At 40.1% G+C, this 26028-nt stretch overlaps 1 protein-coding gene across 1 annotated transcript in view; it reads left to right on the top strand.

The window, feature by feature from the left end:
• Positions 1-599: 599 nt before the first annotated feature.
• Positions 600-26028, top strand: part of tox (thymocyte selection-associated high mobility group box) — a 58061-nt gene continuing 32632 nt past the window's right edge. The window contains exon 1 of the mRNA XM_079452070.1: positions 600-1103. Within this exon, the coding sequence (XP_079308196.1) occupies positions 1008-1103 (96 nt within the window). The 5' untranslated portion in view covers positions 600-1007. The remainder of the gene's footprint in view (positions 1104-26028) is intronic.

The raw sequence follows: 26028 nt of genomic DNA, 5'->3' as shown, positions 1-26028 counted from the left end.
GTTCTTGAAAAACGCATCTTGAACGCTATAAGAAACTAGAATCTAGTATAGCTAAGATCGCTTGTGCACAGAGCTGCTAACAGTAATAGACTGTTGTGTGGTTTGGTCTGAGAATGAGTAGTGAAGCCTGTCAGCTCTCTATTTTAATTCAAGCAGCTTTGGCTTTTGCAAGCTCTTCTGTGAAATGCCTATCTTCACAATTACATATTTCTTAAGATGTTGCCTTTGAGGAAAACAGTAGAACTGACTTGACTGATTTGCTATTATTTCAGAACAAACGCATTTTTATCAATGGCTAGCTAAACCCAGAAAACATCACTATTGTGAAATACAATAGGTTGTATCTCACATCTTATGACTAACTAGGACGTTTAGTCATCTACACCATTGTATGAGAAATTTGAATTGTGTAGCTTTCTTTTAATGAAAGATTCACGTAAACATACACAATTTCTGTTTTCGCCCAACATTGACTGTACATGCCGTGGATTATTTTCTAAAACTAAACGGCATCATTCCGTCACAAATTATGCAGACAGTATCATGTAAAAGTAATGCAAATTCTCCATTAGGTGCGCACTTTGCAGCGCCCCCTAGGTGCCGCGCGGAGGCACAGCCGCGTTTCTTGCGAGTCTTTTGTGTTTGAACACTGGCAGAGCGCTCGCTTCTCTTCATACAGCAGTTACGCTGAGCCACAGCTGCACCTAGAAGATACACATCTCTACTCTCAGCAGTCAACACAGATACTCACATCAAACCTCGTCGCCAGATGCTCTTTTTCTTTCCAAACTCGAACGCTTTTTTCAGCGGCATCTCTCTGTTGTAAGACGCCTGCGTTAGAGGTTCATATAAAAGTTTTGGTGAAAACCACGGAACGGATGTGAGGCGCAATAGTGTGTCTCAGTCTTCAGTTTTCACCTTTTCTCATTTGCGTTGCGATCTCTAAGTGAGAGAGGAACACGATTTCTAGTGGAAAGGCAATAGGACCGGTTGATGTTTTTACTGAAATGGACGTGAGATTTTATCCACAGCCGCCACCATCAGCAACAGACCCTTCCCGACTGGGACAGTCACACTATTCGGACTCTGCGTATTGCAATAAGGTAAGGCGTGAAAACGTGTTTTTGTGTAAATGCAATGAATTTGTGTTTTGCTTGGCTGAACGTGAATGAACACTACTGTTGTGGACTTGTTCAAAGTTTCACCGACTGTCACAGCGGGTCTGAAAGTAGCAGCGTCGAGCGCGGGACCGAAAATGTATACAAACTTGTATCCACCGCTTATCGAGTTTAGGATTTTTGTATATTGTTTTGTATCATATGATTTTTTTTAATGCGCGCATCATCACTTTCACCTGTTATTACATCGCAAAGTTTAAGTGCGCCTTTACGCGCCTGTCATAGACAACGAGCGCGCGCAACATTGTAACAATTAAAGATGTAAGTCATTAACTTGGTAGAAGTGGCGCGCGTTTTACAAAATACACCTGCTGCCCCAAACTCAACATGGACATGAACTATATAAATATGTTCTTTGAAAATGCGCAAGGAATAAATAACACTTTTTGACGTTTGGCATCATTTATTCCCTGTTGAACAACAAAGATATTTGAGGTTTGTATTCCTCTCCCTCTCCTAATGATGGTGCTGTTACTGTGCGAGTGTGTGTAGTGCTTGTACGATAAAAAGAGAGATGGGGAAAGAGAGAGAGAGAGTATGTGTGTGTGTGTGTGTGTGTGTGTGTGTGTGTGTGTGTGTTTGAATGAGGAGGGGGTAGGGTTACTGTGGGGTGATTGAAGTGGGGGTTGGGGTTGTATTATTCCTTTCAATGCTTCTTGATTCACTGCCATAGGTCTCATATGCACATCTAAGTGTAGTCAAATACCCAGTAACATGTTTTATGGACGAATCACACATTTGGGAGGCACTATTATGACAGTTCTAATTTAAAAAAGTAAAAACACAATTTCACCAGCATTGTGTCATTTGTTAGATGTGATTTTTGATGCAGCTGTAAATTGTTAATATCTTTGCTGAGTTTATAAAACCATTTCAACAGAGCCGGAGAGAGAGAGAGAATGCGAGAGGAGGTTGGTGGGGGTAGAGAGGAAAGAAAGAGGGAGGGGAAAGGCATTCAGATAGAATCTATATAGTGTAATTTTACTGCAGAAGCAAGTCAGCTTATATCAACTCCACTCGAGAATTTTAATTTTAGCAATTCAGAAAGAGAGAGAGAGGGAGGGGTGGAGCTAGAGTTATAGAGTAAGGGGGGCAGGGGGAGACATACATAGAGCAAACAACTGAGATTGTGACAGTGGTGTGCGGTATCTCTAGAACAAATAGACAGAAATTGATGGTATGTGGCTAAATGAGGGTCACACTGCCACAGAGGATGATTCGGTCTGTGCACATAGTCCCCATCTGATTACCTTCATCTCTACCTGCTGAACTGCTCTCCTCACATGCCCGAAGTCTCCACTGGGTCTATCTGATGTGTATGGGAAGATATAAAAACGAACAGTGTAATAAAAAGTATTTTTATTATTCATATATAGGATGGATTTTAGTTCCTCGGTTTATGGTTCAGCCTTAGAGACAGGTGCTGAGCATTGTACTGAGCATGAGCTGTGCACTTTGTTGTGGAATTTCGGCATGCGATGTAAATGTGCGTTGTATCGCTTAATGCTTTTTGTATAGCTCAAGGTGGTTAAAGTTACGCAATTGTAAACTGTTTATTGCTGCAAGGAGGAAAAAAACAAACCAGCCCTCAACTTTGAACACGCTCTCTTAACTTAATGCTCCACGCTTCCTGCACTATACGGTATGGGCCTTATCGCTTCATGCTTATCTTTGTCACAAGGCACAATGTTGCTGTGGTAAGAAAACGTTTGCTAAGCAAATAAATGGAAAAGCAATTAAATATGAATTGGAGAAACTCACAGAGGTGCCTGGCGTCCACCCATGAGGCCATTCTTGATTTGAATCGGCATACTGCACGTGGCACCTCTGATGTATGGTTTAATACGAGAGCACTGGTGTGCCGTAGTCGATCCTGTTGAGAAAATCAAGAGCGGTCCTGAGGAGTGCTTCAGAGGGGTGCTCTAGAGCGAGAGTGTGGCATCATGGGTAGGATTGCATTACAGTCTGTTTGGGATTATGAGATGCAGCCCCTGACCATTAATGGCCAACAAAACTACTCCGCTGAAGCCAACCTATATCAAAGTCTATGATTTATTTTATGCCTAATGACTTTCAGCTGGTGCTCAAGTCGCTGCCCTAATGGAGTTTGCAGGCTTGAAGTTATTACAGCCAATGAGATAATGCAAGCAAGCTGTTAACACCACGCATGACTCATTGTCTTGTAAGCCTGTCGTTGATGTGGGTTTATGGAATGAGACAAGGTTCGCGCTCGTACGCTTCCAAATTTCACAGTTCTTGTTTGTTTACTGGCAGGGTAGAAAATGAGGCTCTGTCAGTCGTTGGGATAACAGAATTTCAATTGAACTAATTGGGACAGTGTATCTTATTTGGTACCTGCAAGGTTTGAATGATGCTTATGAATGAATGCAGTTAATAGAGTTGAAGAGGATTTAATTGCTTGCGTGTTTAAAACAATGGCAGAAAATAATTAAGAGTTGGTGAGCGCAACGGGGCTGTGGATTTCCTATTGACACAGTTTAGAAATACCCAGTAAACATATGGTTTTAGTTTTATTACAGTTTGACTAGAGACATAACAGACATCTTTTAAACATGTTTTCTATGGCAAATTCAATTTTAAATGGCAAAACCACTAGATAAATTCAAGCTCTTTTGATTAAAAATACCCAAAGGAACATTTTATCGCTTTTTTCTCTTTTATACCTCAGGAGAGGTTTCATGTTAAAGTATTAACTTTGTCCATGTTTTCTAAAATTGCTTAGACATAATACATAATAGATAATGTGATTTACGATTTAATCTCAGTCTGTTGTTAAGATCTCTTCTGAAATTCTATTGAGACATACAATATGAGACATTTTTGGGCCTTTCTCAAACGAAGACCCAATAAGACTTAAAGTTCCCGCTGAAATAGAAATTCTATCACTATTTACATGACTTGTCATTTTGAACCCGTATGACTTTCTTTCTTCTGCAGAACACCAAAAATATATATTTTGAAGTAAGTTGGTAACCAAACAGCATAACTTCTATTGTATGGACACGAAACCAATGCAAGTGAATGGGCGCCAGTTAACTAAATACTTCAAAATATCTTCTTTTTATTTCTGGGTAGTCTATCACAAAGGTTTACAGTTGGTCTCCATTTAATCGGTAATCTGTATATATGTCATCATCTGTAAATTTTAAATGGACCACAACAATTTTGACCACAACAATAGTCCCTTTAATCTTGTGCGTGTATTTGTAATTAGTCAGAAAAATGATTCTTTGTGGAAAAATGTAATATTGTTGGTACATTCCAAATGTGATTTCTGGTCTTAAGGAGATTGCATTAAAAACGGATGAGAAATTAGATATCCAAAATATGTATTGCTGTCATGCACCATGCATGCCTGGTAATATAAAGTGTGCTATGTGCGTGTCTTAGCCACAGGCATTTTCAATTAAGTCGAAATTACTGAGTTCTTTGGTGGTCCTGAATGTCAGAGGGGTCTCAGGATGTCGACCCTGACATAATACACTGTCTTTTGTGTTTGTTAGTCAAGAGCAGCACTCAAACCCCACTCTTAAACTGCCCCCACCCCAAAGTCCTTATACTGCAGCTGCAATGGACAGTACATGCATGTGCATTTTTAACAAAGGGACTGGCAGACTTACCATGTGAGTGAAAGCTGATTTGACTGTGAGCGAGAAGGCAAGCTCTGATCATTTCTGTTTACCAGGTCACTGCTCTGAAGAAAGAGTGATGTGATGACAGGTGAGACTGAGTGGACATTTAATTCCGAATGATGAGGGGAATTATGTTGGTATTTCTTTTTTGTATCGTTCATGTGATGTCATCACGGTAAGTGGCTTTGTGTAAAAAAAACGGAGCTGTTTATTGTTATTGGCTCAAAATGAAACACATAAATTCACCAGATGCTTTTATCAAATGAAACTTGCAGTACATTCGAGCTGTATGTTTTATTAGTATGTGTGTTCATCGGGAATCAAAACCATAAACTATGTGTTAGTAATGCCATGCCCTACCATTTGATAAGAACATATAAAAACAATAAAACAAAATAAGGAAAGTAAATAATGAGGGTTGTTTTGAACACCACGTACTACTATTTATAGTAATTTGACGCACAAAATAGTTTTCACAACTGAAACACTTTCATGTTTGAGTAGTTTTAAAAGTATTCTACTGTAACTAACTCCCCAAACTCCATCTCCTTCTTTAAAGAGCGATGTTCTTTCACTCACGGATATCTGGGAGTTTTTCCTGTGTCAACAGCTTATGTCAACATCACACCGGCAGGCCACACATGGGTGGATTGTCATAAATGTGAGATGTTTACATAGTCTGTGATCTTTGCTCATGTTGTGCCTAGGTCACGCTCCAAGCACAACACAGCACAAAGAGCTGCACATCATCCATGTTTGATTTCCATAGAGTGGGACTGTACCTCCACACCCGAGCAGATGTTTGTCAATGATTGACGTTTTTAGTTGTTGCCAGAATGGCCAGCAGTAGTCACTGCAGTTCCCTGCGAGCGTACACCCTGTTGAACATCAGTGTGGGTTACACATGGCCGTTAGCCCTCGCGTCTCCAGGGAAAATCATACATTACAGCGATCCTGTTTGAGAGCTGCTAAAAGCTTATTCAATAAGGAAAGTGCATTAGAATTTTGTTGAGCTCTGAGTGAGTCCATATAATATAAAGAAAGATGACAGATGACGTTGCAAAATAATGCCTATATTGTATAAGTTAGTATTGCATTAGGGTCATAGCTTTTAATGTAGTTACTAGTTGTCAGTTATTAAACCAAAGTGTACACTTGGTGAAAGAACAAACCGTACAACCCCAATTAATGTCTTGTCTCAACAACATCCATATATACTAATTTAAGTTAAACTTAATTGCATCCAAATTTGGTCTTGCTGGTAACAAAAGCCATTACTGTTTGAGTTCCTGTTCAGTGGCTAGCTGGCACGGTTCACTGGCTACTGTCAGAAAGGATTTACATCTGATTGACAGCCTCACTGAAATGTGAATGGAGTTTTTAATTGCATATCATGTGTGCATATCTAAAGAGACAGGCTCTGTGGATCAGGCTACTGTTCATTACTACTTTACAGGTCAATGTACAACCGCGTACACATGCGCACACAAAAATAAACACAAACACGCACTTATTATATAAGACCATTAAATGCCGTGTGCTTCATCTAACTTTGTTGGCCATTATGCGGTACGAAATCTGCTTAGTGTGTTTGCTTTTTCTTTATGGGCACTTCCAAGAGAAATATTCCTCCATGCGTATACATTATATACTTTCCAAACACACAGGGACTGTAGGAGAGCACTGATTATTTGCACAGCGTAAATGACGTACTTTATCAGCGACTGTGTCATCGCAAAACTCAACCAGCTACATTTCTATATTTGTTGTTAAATATTAAAGAGATAATTCACCTAAAAATTCTGTCATCATTCACTCACAAGAATTTCTTTCTTCTGCAGAACACGTTATTTATGTCCATACAACAGAAGTGAAGGGGGACCAACGGTTTTTGGTTACCAACATTCTTCAAAATATCTTCTTTTGTGTTTTGCAGAAGAAAGTCATACAGGTTTAAAATGTCAAGAGGAAGAGTAAATGATGACGGAAGTTTTGTTTTTGGGTGAACTACTCCTTTAAGTATGAACAGGAACGATCTCTGGTTATAATTTTTTCGAAGAGGGTTAATTTAAAAAGACTGAATTGTTGTTGTCGAATGATGTTGTTGCTTGTTACAGGGACCCAGAAGGCCAAACTTGAAAGACAGAAAAGGTGCAATCAAGGAAGGTGCTTTGGGAAATCTATCAGAGATGATATTACTTGTGAATGAAGGGATCTGAATAATGAGAAGGTCTTGTGAAAAAGTGAAAAGAGGTTGTCACATTCAGCCAGAAGGTGCAAAAATGGAAAAGACGTAAAATTTCAGCTTGGGTTGGTGTGTTCCATTTTTGTCACTGTGGAAAAACTGAAGTCATAAACACAAGAATTTCTGCTAGAGAGACAACATTCAGTTAAATTTTATGGGTCTGAATTTTGGAGACATGTTTATGTTGTCTGTCTGTCTGTCTGTGTTTACGATGTTTTTCGTCAGTTCCAGTACGGCCCTCTAATCTCCAAGTCAGCCTCTGCGTTTAATTCAAACAAATGTGACATAGCACTGTAGCCATATTTGTTACAGAATAAGATTAATTTTTCAATATAATTAGCTTTCCATCTCTTCAACCGTATCAGCCAGTGCAGCGTGATGCAGAAAATGCCAAAAGATCAACTCATTAAGTAGCTGAACATAATGATCATAAAATCTGGACATGTGTTCGCTTTATTTTGGCTGGGGAAATGGGTTTTCTCCTGCCTGCCATGCGCATCGAGAAAACTCTGGCAAAAATGTGTGATTGCAATTCATTGGAGGCATCTAATTTTTTGGGTCTGCTTTGCCCAATGACAGTCTACATATGAATAGCTGATTAGGCTCCCAGTTTGAGGAAACATCCAGACAGATGGCTCTGTGAAAACCAATCCAGAATAGCTTAATTGTTTGGTTTAATCTCACTATGAAACATATTGCAATCATTTTCACATAAAGGATTTTTTCCCTCAGAATCTAACGAAAAATGTGGTGCAGATCCAGGATTTGTGGAGCGGCGTGAAAACATCCCAAACATTTTCCTCTGCCATCAGTATAATTGCTAATATCTTCAAAGGCCCCTCACCATAATCATTTATTGTTTGAAGCGTTTGAGTGCACGTAGCGTCAACATACGACTGTGTCCCACTGTTTTTTTGTCTGCTTGCATCTCTATCATTTTATGGCATCTGTCTGAGTTTTCGCAGTGTTTGTCTGTGTGTGACAGAGGCCAGCATCTGATAAATACATATTTGTGCATGTTTGTTGGCGTGGTTTTCGTGCTATTTTGGCCACGATATTAGTGCCAGTCTTTCCATTGTGTGATGCTTCCTTGCCTCCCAGCCACACATCAGGACACATACACACACTACAGCTTTGTGGAGCATCACACACCCTGGCTTTTGTGGGCCCATCTGTAGGTGAACTAATGGCCTGCTGCGTTTCCCCTCATTCAACTCGGCCTTTGGTGTTTAAGTGGCACCTGTCAGTCTTTTGATGCCTTGCCCTGTCCTCCTGTGATCAACTAGAACACATTGAGCGTTCCTGATCGCTGTCTTGTGACAAGTGTAAGATCACATTTCAGCGGCACTAGAACAGGTGGGCCCCACACCTTTCTCCTCGAGGACATAATCATCGAAATGGACTCCAGGCTTTGTGGTTTATCATTAGCTGTAATCAAAACCTATAAGCACTGAAAGTTGGACGGTGCTTATAACATCAATATTGCACTGAACACGACGCGGTGTGTAGTATGACAGGCCATTTTGATGTCTTGTTTTAGATTGATGTTTGTAAAATCATGTTATATTATTAAAAATACAGTATTGGTTCGGGATATCGAGAGTTTCATTTGGAAAGCTACAGCAAGCTATTGATTCCAAAACACATTTTACCATTGTATGACATATTACTATCACTGCTCAGCCTTACTTACACTTTCATGAAATCAAAGAGAGATGCTGTTTTTTCTTCAGATTCATAGTGTGCGTATTCTTGAAAGTCCTTTGAACGTTTCCCTTACATGCAAAATTCAAGCGAAAAAACAAAAAGACGTTTTTAACAAACATCTCCTTTTATTTTGGTTTGAGGTCAAAATCGACCCAAAATAACAGACTTAAAGTTATAATTGCACACTTGACTCTAAGAGAAACTCCCCTCAGCTTGTTCATGGTCTGGTGAAAAGCTTTGAAGCAAGTAATTTTCCCAAGTTATTATTTGAAGGGTTGAGCCTGATCGATGTTCCATATTTTGGGTGTTTACACTTTTAGGCTTTTAGAGGACACATTCAGCCATGAACCTAAATATAGGCACAAAAATATGCGTTGCTCTGACTGCAGCGTATGAGAGAGCAATTAATTACAGCCCGGCAAGTGCATACGCTGTTCATAAGCAAAAGAAAAGGTAATTCAAAGAGACTTAAACCTTATCAGTACCGCTACAAGTGAAATGGAAATGAAAGAAAACAAGGAGCTCATTTCAACAGGAAACCAGCAGAAAGTCATACTCAATTTTGTTTTGTATTAGTCATACCTTCTTCGTGGTTTCCCACTGAAAGAATAGAAAATGGCCTCGGAAATGCTTCCAAACCCATTTGTTTCATAGAAACACGTTGAACACGTTGTGGTCGGGTCTTACATTAAATTAGTTTGGATATTGTCTGTCATCACAATACAAAAAACCCTTGATCCACTCCCATTATTTTATTTAAACCATTTCTCCTGAACTTTAAAGTCTTTCATAACATTTCAGGATAACTTTGAATAGAAAAACCGTCTCTGTGATTTTCAAAGTGTAAGAAAGACACAATATATTAAAATCTGTCTAGAATTGGCAACTCTCTGTCATCACAAATATGACACCAGATCTATAAAACAATTCATGAGTTTGAGAAGCTTCCAGGCATTCAGCCTTTCCGTTCACGTAAATGCAAATCAGTATTACACAGGTGAGCTATGTTTTTTAAAAGCTGGAAATTGTTCCATTGTCATTTTAATAACATACCATTATGTAACCTTCCATTTCAGTCAGTAGAGGTTTATAATTTGAACTACGAAACCATCCCTGTACTGAGTCTTATGGCGGTGGATACATAGTGTTTTTCTCTCTGCAAACAAGGGCCTGAAGAGAGAGACAGAGAGAGACAGAGAGAGAGAGAGATAAAGAGACACACACACACATACACACATACACACACACACACACACACACACACACACACACACACACACACACACATTCAAATATATGACCCCAGTGTAAATGAGGAACAGCTGCACCATTGTAATTAAACATGGGCAAAGAAAACTACACAAACAAATGAACCTCACAGCCGTGGGTCCTGAGGCACATTAAGGGGGGTGGGAGAGAGAGAGAGTTACAAAGCTTCCTACAGGTGGTTAAAACACAAAATTGCTTCTTGGAAGACAAATGAAGCACCCTATACATTTGACAGATAGGAAGTTAATGCATTTTGTGCTGTTAGCGGAGATCAGGCGCCCGCAGTCGCATTTGACACGTTTAGATTCACTGGGTGGAAACTCATAGTGCTCAGCTGTGGTGAGATGAATCCAAATATTATTTTAAACCATCATCACACTAATATGCTGTTATAATGATCGTTCCCCAGTTTGTTTCTGCTGATGTTTTATTTACTGTTAAATATAAAAGAGAAACGCTCATCCAAACATGAAGATTCTGTCGTTGTGTATTCACCCTCGTGTCATTCCATTCTTATGAGCTGTTCATTTTTCTCTGAAAAACGTGTTCTCTTTTTTTATGGACATTGTGATCTGTTGTATGGCATGTTTGCATTAAAATTCTTCTCATTAAAATAATAATGAAAAACATGTCTCCAACATATGGGTTGGAAACATGAGGGTGAAGTAAAAAGAATAGATTTTCATGCATGAGTGACCTATCCCTTTTAAGTAAACATGAAAGCAAAAAAATCCTTGTGACAAGACAGATGGAAGTGCTCACATGAAATAGCTTTTACCTGTGTTATGGTTGTGGTTTTAATACAGCGAGTATAAATATCACGTCATTCAGATTTTTTTTATCTTTGAGCTCTCACAAAGCCGAGCCATGTGAAGCATTACTCTGCTTGATTAATATGATTATCCGTCATGTTTTCCAAAGGAAACTTCAAAGTAAATTTGCAGCTCAGGTTCAGCCACAATCAATACTGTCATTTGATAGAGATATTTTTGTCCTCTTAGCAAATGCTGGCTATTTCCAGACTTCACTTCAAGAGATGATGTCCAAAGCACCATTAGCCAATAAAGAGAAGAATGACACGTAAAAGCAGGTTTTGCTCTCAGGTTTACCCCTAATCAATAGTTTTATTGTTAAATAAACAAATGATGCACTGCTGATAGGGAAAACAGGTGCACCCTCGGCGACGTCATGGAGAACCATGGGATGCCGATCAGCCCGAAACTCATTAGCCGGTCCAGATTTGTGTGATTGCTCAGGATGCCGAAATCTCGCACCGAATGGATCTTCTGGATGCTTGTCATGGCAACAGCATGTATCAATAAAGCAATCTTTATTTCCTGACAGGGAACAAGACCTGCATGCTAATGGAGGAGCTGTTTTTGCGCCTTAGCATAAACGCAGCAGTCAGACTGGATTTAGCTCACCCATACATTTCTCTGTTAATGCGCGCATGTCGACAACAGGTTTAGATGATTGACACGTAATGGGATGTTTGTGCCCGGTAGTGTCCAAGCTTGTTTTTCAGGATATGTTTTTGGCGACGGCTCATTGGTCAGGCCGCATTAATTCCTACGTGTTTTCTTAGCAGGGGAGGTAATGAACAGGAAGTGATTGTGGTCATGCGTTCAGATAGGAGAGCTTGTGTCCCAGCATCCCTGATGCTTATCACCCACCACACCAGGCTGGCAGCTGCAGAGGAAGTACATATAGCTGCATAGCAACAGCCCAAGAGATGACAATTCACTTTAAAGCTCGAAGCCCGTAAAAATGCATCTCTGGTTCAGCTTGACACAGAGCAGAGTCAAATCAATCGGTCAAATTTGTTTTGAATAACATCTGTGTATTGAGCATTATAAATGTTTACTTCGTATAAATTCTGATTTGTACGATGCTGCATGCTACATTTTAACAACTGCATCTGTAGCAGCATAAACCCTGAAACAGTTACATCGTGCAAATAAAATTCAATCAAAATACAAATAACTGCCGATAACAAAAAGGTTTACTGTGAAGAATTTGATAGAAAACAACTAATGTTTAAAATGAATCAACAACATAACTTTCCCATAACTAATTGACAAAGCCAAACAGAATACAATAGTGCATGAAAGTATGTATGCATACATCGTCAAAGCATGAGCTGTAGATTGAATGGAACAAATGTTCACGAGATCCTTGGAATATTTTTCTAAGTATGTCCAGCACTGATAGCATTCCTGGTCTCTCGTGTGGTGTCTCTGTAAAAGGCAGGGCAGCTCCGGGGATGTGTAGCACTGCTGTTCTGTTGACTGAGGATGAGAACACAGTGGCCCATTGTACTGGGTTCAAATACAGGGGCCGATGTGTGAATCCGGTCAGCTCCTGCTGGCAGCTTTTGTCAAGCGAAGTAGCGCGCTCAAGGGTGCTTCTTCCCCCCCTCCAATACTCGCTTCTAGGAGAGGCCTTTCGTACATCCCTCTTTTGATTTGTCATCATTGCCCGGGACAGGCCGCGCAACACCCTTCTGTTGACGTGGTGTCAGGGTAAATGATGGATTAGCGGATTGATTTAGCCGGATATTCCACTTAATCGTCTTTCGTGTTTTGCAAATTAGCAGGAAAATGACTTAACATGATTCTCATTGTGGCTTTTAGTGTTTTTGCCAGATGGCAAGAGCTGTGTTATTGATTAGAACTGTATGTTAGACTTAAACAAATGCAAACAGAAGAGTTCATTACATTTTCATTTACAGGCATATGCAGTTGATAAAAATAGCTTGTTAATTGGATCCAATGCAACGAGTTACCTGCTTGATGTCAATCAGGTGTGATAAGGGCACATTCTTACTTCAAGTGAGGTAGATTTATATTTTAATATGCCACCGTGTGTGGCATTCAGCCATACGGTAGGGAAAAAGCGTAAACCAACATCTGAATTAATCACATTGGAGGCTAAATTTAATTTCATGTAATGGGACTTTTTTTCTCCTGCACAATGGCTGAAATTGCAGCCCTTTCAGCTGGGTGTTGGCATCCGTCCACCCAGGTCATGCTGGCTCCCGTCTCCTTGTTGTCTGTTTTTTTCCTCGGTGTATAAAGATACAGGCAGAAAAATGTTAATCCTTTCAGTGGACCGCACCTGTTGACATTTTTCGGGGTCTATCTTTTCTGCGATTACAGCGATTTAGTGTAGCGTACCTCCCCAAAATCCCTCCCAAATTATTTTGTGTCCAGTTTCTTGATGCACCAGAAAAAATTCCGCCCTAAGTGATTAGATTTCTCAAGGGTCCTTGCCTCAGAAATACTATCCTACATAAATTACTCATGCTCTTCTCTCATAGGCTCGGGAAACGACTGCCAGCGCTGCAGTTTGTGAGCCATTTGCCTGTTTAAAGTTTGGTTTGGTGAATTTAGTAATATAAAATTTGACTTTTCTTTGAAGGGATACTCCACCCAAAATTTAAACATTTGTTATGAATTACTCACCCTGCCGGTTTGGAACAACTTGAAGCTGAGTCATTTGTGACAGAATTTTCATTTTTTGGTGGATTATCCCTTTAATGCACTCTTAGTAATGCAGAAAATACGACTGAAGTAAAGGTCCAATATATGGAGAAATAAAGGAAGTTGCTTTTGCACCTGACGAGCATGTTTTGAATCACTCTCTTATGTTTGATGTATGTGTAATGGTCTGTGCTGGTGACAGTGGTCTGGTGTTTTTGTGTCATGAAGAGGTTTTGTGTGCATAGCTCTGTGGTTGAAGTGCATTGTGGGACATTGTTGTAGACATATGTCGGACTGCATCCTAGAGACCATCGCAGCCTTAAATGTAACACACACCCACAAAACTTCTGTTGAGATAAAAATAACGTGACCTACCTTGTTTCAGTTGCAAACATCCTCAAGTGAGCAGATACACTTAAACACTCTCCCACACGAGTTAAACACTGTTGACCTCACGCAGCTGCGCCAAAATCTGCACCATTTATCAAAATATCGAAACAGACACCAAAGACAAACAAGGAGAATAAATGTTGTCTTTGGGCTTTCTGTGCTAGAAAACACTTGTTCAAACAGCCTTATCAAACCAAATTTTCCCCTCAGCCAATCGTAAAATAAAGCAATTAAGTGGTCATGTCACCATCTATTGGTCTCTGGTGAAATATGCCTTCATTTACCTCCGTCGGGATTCCCGAGGCAGTAAATTATGATACACTGTAATTTTGTCTCACTGTGAAAGGATATTTAACAAGCCACTGGCTGCTCACTCTGAAACGTAATCATTTTTATCCCCATCCCTCTTTTTTTCAGGTCAGCTCTGTTTTAGATGAGATTCAGTGTTGAAGCGTATCTAAAGACCTGGTTAGAGGAAACAGACATTAAAGGTTCTCTAATGGTTTAAAAGCTAATTGACGGTCTCTGTAATTTTGCTGGCACCAGTGACCAACACCACAAGTGGTATAAACTGATAAGGCACTTAAAAGGATAGTTCACCCGAATTCTGTCATTTCCCAAACTCTGTGTTATTTCAAAATCATATGACTTTATTATTATGAAAATATTTTTTTATCATTTCTCACAGAGGCCGTCAAACTCTGAAATGCCAAAAAGCACCTTATAGATTTGATCTTCTCCCAAAGCTATCGCAGGGCTTCATATACTTTAAATATTGCATAAGTCAAACCGACCTATTTCGTGATACTTGTATGGTGCTTTTTGTCGTTTTAGTGCTTGAAAGCCGCAATCCCCACCACTTTCACATTAAAGCCACAGAAAAAAATTAAGAGACCATTTCAAATCGTACTATGTGTGTTAAGGCTGAATGATCGTTTTTGATTCATTCTGTAAACTACTTAAAATGCTTCTACCAAATTATAAATAAAAATATTTATTCTATTTGCATTTATTTGTAGAAAAAGAAAACTGGAGAACTTCGGACTTCAAATACTGCAACGTAAAAAAAAATTCTGATTCTCTTTTAAGCGAAACAACATTTATATGATAACTTAGATTTTTTTTTAGTTTTCACATTGCTGTTGGATGAGTTTATATCATTCCCGTGGTAAGATTGTTTTGAAAATTAAACAGACACTGGACTGGAACGACCACAATACATCTGCTTAAAGGAAAATTTGGATTGGTCTCTTAATTTTATCCGAGGCTGTATATAAAAGAGCGTTCTTTTTTTTAAAGTTTTTTATCCATCTTTTGTGTTTCACCAAACAAAAACCAGGCTTACAGGTTTGAGTATTTGACGACAGAGTTTTCTTTTTTGGGCGAAGTGCAACGACGGAGATGGGCGACTAGAAAAGCAATATGTCATCGTTCATGAATCATTAAACCAATGAAGTCAAAATGTTTCCCAGATGCTCAGCTGTCTTTTTCCGCGGACGAAGTGCCCGTTTCACGTGTGGAACAGGAGAGCAACATCACTGTGTTATTCCCCCTTATACAAATTACCATTCAAATACAAACTGCCGTTCTTCACAGATCTACGTCGTCGGGCCTTTGTGGAGATAATTGTAACATAGGAGGGTGGTTTCTCGTCAGTGTTTGTCTCTCAGCATGGAGTTTCCACCTATGTTCAATCAGCAATCAACCGATCGAAATGAATACGTGCATTACAGAGTAATATATTCTTAAACAAATTCCCACAACAGCTTCGAGGCAGGGCGCAAGGGAAAAAGCCCAACATGGTTTCTCGGCTCGACATGAAATCGTACCAATTCAATAAGAGCTAGGCAGTGATTTATACCTCATCTTCATCTGTGGGCCTAATATCAGAGTGCCTCTATAGGTAGTCATGAAAGTCACTCTAGCTCACTGTAATAAATTACAGTGGTGGAACACGGATGAAGACGCTTTCTGTTCAGCTTCAGGCTCTCAGAAAATTGCCATTTTGAGGAGGGGGGGAAAAGAAATCACTTTGTGCCGTAATGCAGTACAGACAAAGGTTATTCATCAGAGGAATGATTTGAAGTCAAAGATGACTGCCACTCTTGATATTGAATGCTAGGGAGCAAAGAGAGAAACACACCCGCCTCTCCTTCTCTCTCTCTCTATGTCTCTTACTCGTTTTCTCTCTTTGCCTCCATTTTTCTCCATGACGACCCTGACCCACTTTTGTGGCTGCTTATTATTCAGGCTACAGTTTATCCATGGAAAGAATGTGTGTAATTTGGTTTGACAACAAACCCCTGCATGTTCCTCTCTGAGGAGTGGTTGCTATCGACAGTGACTCCTATCGAGAAATTTTGTATTTCTTTATTTTAATAGAAAAGAAATCATAATGCACTCATATCTGGGGAATAAGCTATTATTTTCGACACAGGAACCGATTTGAGGGTGCGTCTCGCTCGCAACTATTGCTTTTAGTAACTGCCTTTGACCTTTACATTTCAGCTGAAATGAAACCACAAGAAAACCTCTCCTTTTTCACTCTGCCGCATATCATTATGCTCACATTTTTCTTGCCTATCTGTGTTTTATAAACGTTGACATGTTTAGAAAGTGAAGTTTCGCCGGTGACTAATTACACCGAAGGTGTACGTTTGGATGTTGATACTATTCATCGCACGAGCATCTGCTGATCACACACGAAACAGAGAGCATTTCTGGCACGTCTCCAAGAAAGCATTAGCATCTTGCGAGAAGGCAGAGAAATATTCTTTATTGATTGACGTAGTGCCGCTTTTAAGGGTCCACCCATATTGAAACAAAAAGGTCAACTGGTGGTCCAAACGGTCATGTGGTTATAAAAGTGCATCAAAGAAATCCAAATATCTTAGAGAAAGAACATTGTAAAATATTATTTTGCATTTTTACAACCAATTACATTGGCTCATAAATTATTTTTAGCATAACCATTTTACATTTTAAAATGGTAAAACTTAGCCTTTCCAGTTCTAAATCAGATCCTCATATTTTTACTACAGGTTCCTCTGTAAGTTAAAGTTTACACAGAGGTTGATAACAAGACGACAGGATTAATTATTTCCTTATGTCTCACAGTCTATTACGCAGCACTGTATATACAGTAAACTGTATTTATATAATACATCAGCCCATCTATGTTTTGAAAGGGGGGTGCAGGGAAAGAGTTTTTAGCTACAGCAGAGCAAAATCTCTGCTTTAGTTCAGACAAAACAATATGACCATGACTGGACAAAATAAAGCAAAACATTTGTTTTTGTTACACATTTACACATATCGTATACTGTAAAATGATATCCCCAGACACAATGTAGTTAAGTAACCAATTATATTACAAAAATTATAATGAAAATATCATGTTAGTGAGTACACATCTTGTACATTCACATCTTTCATCATTGCACTTTTTCTAAAATGAAACGAAACCACAGTTTTATTACAAGTGTTAACAACGTGACCATTTTAAATGTTCGAAACATCAAATGCAGAGATAAAACACAGCCCTGAAGTATTTCATGTTTAAGAACCGCATTAGCACTTTGAAAAATGCATTATATCCATTTCTGTCAGTTCAAGAGGTTTTTATAATAGATATTTTAGGGGACCCATATATTTCAGCAGCTCTGAGTCCAACATAAAAGGGGACGAAAATGAGCATGGTGCTGAGTAGTGAGTGCATTTAAACCACAGGGTGTGGAAAGAATACACATTCGCAGTTTGATTTTCCCATACTCTGACCTTCCATAAGAAACTGATGAGGAATGAAATTGGTTCCAGTCTCCTGAAAAAAATAAAAGATCTGATTCACATCTGGACATCTGAGAGAGAGAGAGAGAGAGAGAGAGACACACACACAAAACATCCTGGTTGGTGCAGCAAAAATGGTTTCTCACTTTCATACAATGTGCACATACTACATGAGAGGAAACGCTGTCTTATTAACAATCATGGCCTATTCTATATTTCTGCTGAACAACTGCGTTTAAGGAATGAAAGCTTCATGCCACTAAAACATTTGAGAAAAAAAGATAATGTCATTCACATCTGCGTCACATGAAATGATGAGTACAGCACAGCAATAAAGTCTGAGCACAGGTGCAACGCCAGAAATAGGATTCGTTCTATTTGATTACAGTATGTATCACTGAGCAGGAGATATGTCACTTCTCGACATATCATCCAGTGGCAGAGAAGCAAATGCATAAAGCCAATTTGACAAAGGGGTCAATATACAGCATCCAATAAAAAAGAAATCTACAAGATCTGCCAAGAGCTATAAACATCAAAATAATGGCCTCACTGTTCAACAAATATATTCAATTGGCTCCTCTTTTCTTATTTGTTTCTGGGATCATTTTATATTTTTTGCCATTTACAAAGTCGTAGAAGTCAAACATGATACATGACTGTGAAAAGTACATCACGTCTGTACGGTAGGCAATCATGGGAGATGATGCGAGGCTCATTGATTGCACGCAAGTTGCATGATTATGTTCAGCACCGAGAATTCCATTGCACTCATATCTCATTACACTTCTTCCTGAATGTCAGCCATTTTGATCGGGTGCTGCTATAGCAAACACAGAATAGTGTTGAAACAAGAGAACACCATCAGCCTTCACTTATACAGGAAATGTCTTTATGGTTTTACTAAAATGGAAATCCTGGGTGGTGTAGATTTAGAAATTAGGATTTTAAAATCGATGGCGTCACCAATGCATCATGTGTTTCCCCTCCGTTCCCTACCCCCTTTTATGATATCTGTTTATATTGGACCTGTACAATATGAATAATGTAGAGCAACCAATCTCATTACCATGCGCAGATATAGAATACAGATTATTGTATAACATTTGCATAAAATTATGCTTCTTGTAGAAGGAGAGGGAGCGTTTCTTTCTGGAGTTGATTTATTGGGTTCATTTTGATGAGAAAGATTAGGTTTGAGTTACATACAATTGGCATGAATGTAAAACGTATGATGCTTTAGTTGGAATTCAACACCTCGAAATGCGATTTTAAAAGTTACAAATTTGAGACACATTTCAGTCTGGAGGACTTGAGGAGAAGAACACGCAAACATTAATTCTCGTTAGCACTTTCAGAATGTAATTGTTTCATAATGCAACGCATGTATATTTTGCACCTTCTTTTGCATAATATGCTCATTTACAAATCTTCACAGCTGATTTATTCTTCTCATAAAGCAAATGCAACATTTCATGGCTGTTATTATATTGTAGACAAAGTAGAGACAGACGAAATGGAATTTTGCCTGAAATGTGGTTTTCGGCTCCAAACAGCAATATAAACAAGACTTGATTTCTGTCCAGTTTAGTTCTGTCTGCTTTTCATTTTGTCGTAGCATGTTGTGTTGATACAAACCATCATTTTAGTTTAGTTTAGGAAAAACAGGAGCACATTTAAAAAAATGTTCACTGGATGTTTTTTTGGAGGACAGGACAATATAATTACGTGGAATGACCAAGTGTTTCATTCAGAGGAATAATCCTGTTTGTAGCATAAAACATAAAGGTTTAGCTTCTTTCCAGAAGTCTGTCCTTGCCCAGCTAAGTGGCAGATAGGAGTTCCTCGTATATTTTAATAGAGAGTTGTCCTTAGAGCTGGTCAGCGCTTAGTGTTGGCAGGGTGCCTTAATACCGTCCTCCTGAATAGCTGGTACACTTATATAACATTGTATGCCAGGAAAAAGTGTTTGTCAGGATGAGGGAGTGCTGTGGGTGGGGTTATACTCATAGAATGGTTATATAGGTTTATAGAGAATGTTTTCATTTTATCAGTGTATGCGTTGAGATGATGAGGCCGGGCAGAGGGGTTCTTCTGAAACCCTGCTGACCACTATCGGACTTTTGAATCTCGAGTCCTGCGTGTTCAAAATTTGAAGAAAAGTCAAAGAGATCGTTTTTCCCAATAAGTTTAAGTAGAATTTATTATCAGATGTAAAAGCTTCTTCCAGCTGGGGCTGTTCTCTCAACATACATATGAGACAAAACAACAGAACCCACACTTCTGGGTTACAAGTATTTATAAAGTATGTGACGTCGATTCTATCTTCGGGCTCCTCCCCTTCATCGGGCGGGCGTTGAATCCTCCGGAACCAATCACCTCGGGACATGTAAATCTGACTCCATTCTCCCCCAACCATTGGCTCCTGCAAAACATTTTGAAAATAGCCGGTCCTGCCGAGAGATGCGATTGACGCACACACACATACACTCACACACTTGTTATCTGAGACCCTGCTTCTGCATTCCTCAGAGCTCATGTTACACACTTCTGCCAGCTAGCTTTCAAGACAAAGAACCCAGCACAGCATGGACATACTCATATCATTATATTTAACAGTAAAAGAACAGTAAACATGAATTTATAATACATAAAACATCATAATCCCAATAATCCCTCTCTTGACCTCGACAGAGGTCAAAATTCTTGGTCCTCCGTGTCGTCAGTATAGCTGGATAACAATGGCATATTAAATGGTTTGGGGCTTTCCGGTCTCTCAATAGCTGAAACTATTAAACGATTACACAGTGATCTAAGGCAAGGAATGCAACAACAACCACACGTAATCAAAATCGCTACAAATACCCCTATGGACATCACAACAGACATTACTATTGCTTGCCATCTTCCCAATGTTTTGTCTAGCCAATCTCCAATAGGATTATTTACTCCTGAATGTTCCTTCATCTCTATAGACAAAGTTTTCAAACCTTCCAATGCCCTCGTCACTGATCCATCTGGGGCAGTATTATTGGGAATGTACGTACAACAAAGATCACCAAACATTACACATACTCCTCCCTTCTCTGCCAACAGCATGTCCAGAGCCATACGGTTCTGTATAGCCATCAGTGAAGTTGGTGCTAGCTGCTCCGCTAAACCATCTACGGCATCCCTTGTCATATTCGCTAACCTCATCACATTATAATGCACATAATTAATCCTATCTACATTCTTGTTTGGGGTGACTGGAAAAAGGGCAGCTATTATGGGTATATTCTCAAAACCTGCTGCCACTTGGTTTGCTAGTTTATACTCATCCGGCACACCTCGTGGAATGCCTATCGCATCAATGTATGTCGGGCTATTTAATGATAAATCTACACTTGAACCTATTGCTCTCCGTTTTATGATGTGTCTCCTACGTTTTCTTGTCAATGTTGCTGAATTTATAGTTTCCGTTCTGACTGCTCTGTCACCTATCAGAGTTATTGGGGCTCCCAGTCTTACCAAAGCACACACTCCCTTTGCCCGCTCAGGTATCCTAGTAAACAATCTTCGATCTCCACAATAATAATACAAACCTGCTCTAGCCCACGTACCTATTTCAGTCCCATTATCCACTATGATGTGATCACACCACTCCTTATTTATCTCCCCCAGGTTGCTGGTTGGTGATAGACGTTTAATATCAAAACAGGTATAATTTGCTTTCTTTGGTGTAAATGGACCTGCCCGTGAAAGGTTAGTTATTGGTGGGAATATTGCTGCCAATGTGGTACAATTTTTTGGACTGGCCATCCGTGTCAATGCCAGCATACACTCATAGCCCCACGTATCATTTTGGTACAACGGGGCTGGTTCAATATATAAATGAGGTCTTGCATTAGCACATCCAACACAATCATCTAACCTCTGTTCTCTGGCTGTGGTAATTATCCATTCCAGCCACAAATTATTTTCCCCATATCCTGTAGCTCTCTCTATCATATCTTCTGGTTTTAACATGGTGTAATCTATTTCCACCACTACATTCTTTTGTCCTACCGATAATGGCTCAGCTATTGTCTCATTTCTTTCCTCCTCAGGTGAACTGTCTATAACAAATTTTATTACTGCTTTTTTATCTGTTCCTGGGCTGTGCACCCCCATTATAAGGAAAAACTCCCCTGTATAATTGGCTGATCCCGTTCTGGTGGATATTGAAAGGGTGAGTGGATTTTGACTTGCACTGTAATCTCTCTGCATTTTTAAATCAAATTTTGCCGAGGTACGGGTCCAAAGGCTAGGTTGTTCCGGAGTCCAAGCACCTGTATATGCGATTACCTTATTCCATGATGGACACCATTCACCCCTATAGGTTTGCCTAGACTGGGACACCTTACAAACACTATCCATATTCCCATCCATACATATATATATATTGTACCCCCTCCATGAGCTATTTTTTCCCCCACAATTTATGACAGCGCATAGGTCGAAAGTAAATGATGTAGTCTTACCCCAAACATAGTTAATTACGAGTTGTTCACATGGTAACCTCGTATCGGCTATGGCTTTTTTGTGTCTCGATTTTGATATGGTGTTGTTGCCTTCCTGACCCTTAGTTAGGCTAAAAATTATTCCTACTATAACTCCTGAAATTATTAATAGGATCCCCGACAGCTTACAGTTTTCCCACAGCTTCATTTTGTTGCCCTCTCTTGGACTTTAAAGGAATAATAAACACACTCTTGGAAATTAAAAATGGTTAAACACACAGTATACTTAATGGGAATATGCAATTAAGGAAAAATATAAATGGTTAAAATCACACAAAATAAAATAGTAAGGAATGACAATATAAAAATCACAATAGTAATATAAAGGTATAAAAAATAGTAAATATAAAAAAATATGAAAAACAATAGATATATGAAAATAATAAATATGAGAATCACAATAAGAACAATATATAATATGGTTATAAAGAATATATGGTAATACGTATTTCCCCTTGAGTATTCACTCAAAATTTATTGCACTGGAAAATGATTCTACTGTCCTTCTCTTTGGTCACAGCACATTCACCTGGAACACCTGTCTTGTGAATGATTTGCAATTGTTATTGTACTGGTGGTGTTGTGATTTCACCTGTGGCTTCTTCAGCCTCCGATTCTCCTTCCCTCTCTTGGACCTGTCTACGCAGGTCCACCCGTGTCTCTGCAAGATCCCTTGAGGGGGGGTCACAAGCTACACATAAGGTTAAATGAAACCAAGTGTCACCCTTGCCCTGCAATCGAACACAGTGTGATGTCCTCGCTGTCACCCTATAGGGTTTCGACCACCTCGGCTCATTCCACTTTCTCCTGAACGTCCTCAGCCTCACCCACTGTACCGTCGTTGGAGTGGGGTCTGCTGCTGGAGATGGATTGACCTGGCATGAAAAAGTCTTAATGAGAGCAGTCAGTTTATCAAAATAGACAGTGTGAGATAATGGTGTCACAATGGCATCCGACAGTGCATTCCGTGGCCCTGGAAACTGCCGACCTGTAAACAATTCAAAAGGGGTGAATCCTGTGATTCGGTTAACAGATGATCTTACTGACATTAAGGCCAATGGCAAAGCTGACAACCAATTTAGTTTTGTCTGTGCACAGATTTTAGCCAATTTGAGTTTTAGTGTGAGATTCATTCGTTCAACCTTACCTTGGCTGGCAGGATGCCAGACTGCACCAAATGCATGTTTGAGGCCTAGGGCCTTTTCGACGACTCGCAAATGTTCATTCTTGAAATGACTGCCATTATCTGATCGTAAACGCCGGGCGAAACCATAGCGCGGAATATAATGGTTAATTAAACATTTTATCACCGCCGTACTGTCTTCTCTGCCTACAGGATAAGCTTCAGGCCATCCAGTGAAATAGTCTACGATTACCAGAAGATAACGCTTACCCTGTATCCTCGTGATCATATCTGTGAAATCAATCACGATTTCGTCCCCCGGACCACCGGTCAAAGGAAACGAACCCCTTGTTGGTTTAATCGTGGGTTTAACGTTATATCCCTGACAAACTTCACACGTGCTCACATGTGCTGAGACCATAGCTTTTAAAAAAGGATGCCACCAATATTCAAGCGCTCTCATCATCTGTTTGTCCCCGACATGGCTCACTCCATGAACCTCTACCATGATGGAATGACACAGACTCGCTGGGAGCGCCGGACGTCCATCCGGAGCTTGCCACAGTCCGTCAGAGGCACGAACAGCTCCATGTTGTGCCCACACAGAGACTTCTTCGGGGGTACAGCGCTGATGCTCTTTACAAAGGTATTCCCTTGTGAATCTCGGCAATAAATCATTAGATGTTCTTTCTGATGTGCACATCATCTGCGAGGACACATAACCAGCAGCAGCTTTTGCCGCCAAGTCTGCTGCGTCATTGCCTCTGCTCAAAGAGCTATCCACCTTAGAGTGACCAGCGCATTTAATCACTGCCACCTCTGAGGGGATCATCAGAGCCTCTAAAAGGTCTCTGGCTTCACATTCATGTGTTATTGGTCGACCTGACGAAGTGATAAAGCCACAACGTTTCCACAACGGCATTTCTACGTGTACAGCTGTAACAACATAAGCAGAGTCAGTATAGATGTTTACACGGTGTCCACCAGTATGTCGCAAGGCTTTGATCACTGCTATCATTTCTGCCCTCTGTGCTGACTGCTTCCCCTCTAACCTTGCTGCATCCCTCGTAATCATCTCATGTCCTACCTGCTCTACCACTGCATAAGCCGCTTTCAAACTTCCGTCCTCCGCCCTGAAACAGCACCCGTCAGTGAACAAAATCATGACTGGCTCAGGGCCAGTCAATGGTTTTGCAAACAAACCTGGTCTGACCACCGATGCCCTCTCTGTGATCGGTGCACAGTCGTGTGGTTCTCCCTCCTCCACCAAATCTGCCATGTTAATGCCCTCATGTGTATATATGATATGGTCGGCGAGCAAAATTGCTGCAATGCGTCGCTGTCGTAAAGGGGAAAATGTGAATGATTCAGAATTAACAAAAGATGCGATTGAATGCGTTGTTAAAACAATTAGGTGGTGGCCCATAACAATGTGAGACGTTTTCTTCACTATCTTTGCCAGGCCTGCGACAAACCTGCTGCATGGTGGCTGTCTTTGTTCTACACTGTCCAACAACATGCTAACATACATCAACACTTTTCTGCCCCCCTGGTCTTTTTGATAAAGTACCCCATGTGCACTTGACCCTGTCTCAGAGACGTCTAAGTGAAATGGTGATCTGTAATCGGCACTACTGAGATTAGCTGCATGTGCCATCTGTTGTTTCAGGTTAATGAACGTCCGTTCAGCTTCCTGTGTCCACTCAATGTCTGCTCTCAAATTCTTCATACCCTGTTGTTTTACAAGATCTCTCAAAGGGGCTGTTAATGAAACATACATTGGAATATAGTGTCTACTATACCCTGTTAGGCCTAGAAATGACAACATCTCTTTAACCGTGGTTGGTTTTGGATGACTCAAAATTCCTCGTCTATGGGCTACAGTTAGCGTGGAGCCCTCTGGGGTGATCATGCGACCTAGAAATGTAACACAAGGTCTGCAAAATTGCAGCTTTTCCTTGCTTACCTTGAAGCCACTTTTGTGTAATTGTCTTAACACAGCTTCGCTCCCCTCCAGGCATCCTTGCTCTGTTTTGGCTGCCAAAAGGAGGTCATCAACATACATGATCAACACACAGTCTCCAGGCAAACTACAGTCCTGTAATTGTTGTTTTAATGCATGGTTAAAAATTCCTGGTGATAAAACAAACCCCTGGGGTAATCTGTTGTAAGAATATTGACAACCTTTGTATGTAAAAGCCACACACGCCTTGCATTCCTCTGCTAAAGGGATACAGAAAAATGCGTTAGCCAGATCAATACATGTAAACCAATTGTGCTCAGGTGTTATCACAGAGAGTGCAGTATACGGATTAGGCACTGTTAACGATGGTGTAGCCACAACAGCATTGATTGCTCTCAAATCATGTACCAACCTGTACTTATTCGTGCCTGGTTTTGGCACCGGAAAAATAGGTGTGTTCCACCTAGATTTGTATGGTGTAATAACACCCCTCTCTAGGAGACCTTTTACTGTTGCGGCCACACCCTCGTCCGCCTCAGGTTTGTTGCGGTATTGTGGAATCCAGATTGGGTCAGGTGTGCTTAACTGAAAGTAAACTGGAGACATGTTACAAAAACCTACATCTGTTGGGCCCTGAGACCAAAGATCCTCAGGTAAATTTTTTATGATGTCTGGTGCTCCCACACTATCT

The sequence above is a fragment of the Barbatula barbatula genome (genome assembly GCF_947034865.1).
Source record: "Barbatula barbatula genome assembly, chromosome: 3".
Taxonomy (NCBI): Eukaryota; Metazoa; Chordata; class Actinopteri; order Cypriniformes; family Nemacheilidae; genus Barbatula; species Barbatula barbatula.
The sequence above is the reverse complement of the archived record's forward strand: the minus strand, read 5'-3'. Positions and strand labels throughout refer to the sequence as shown.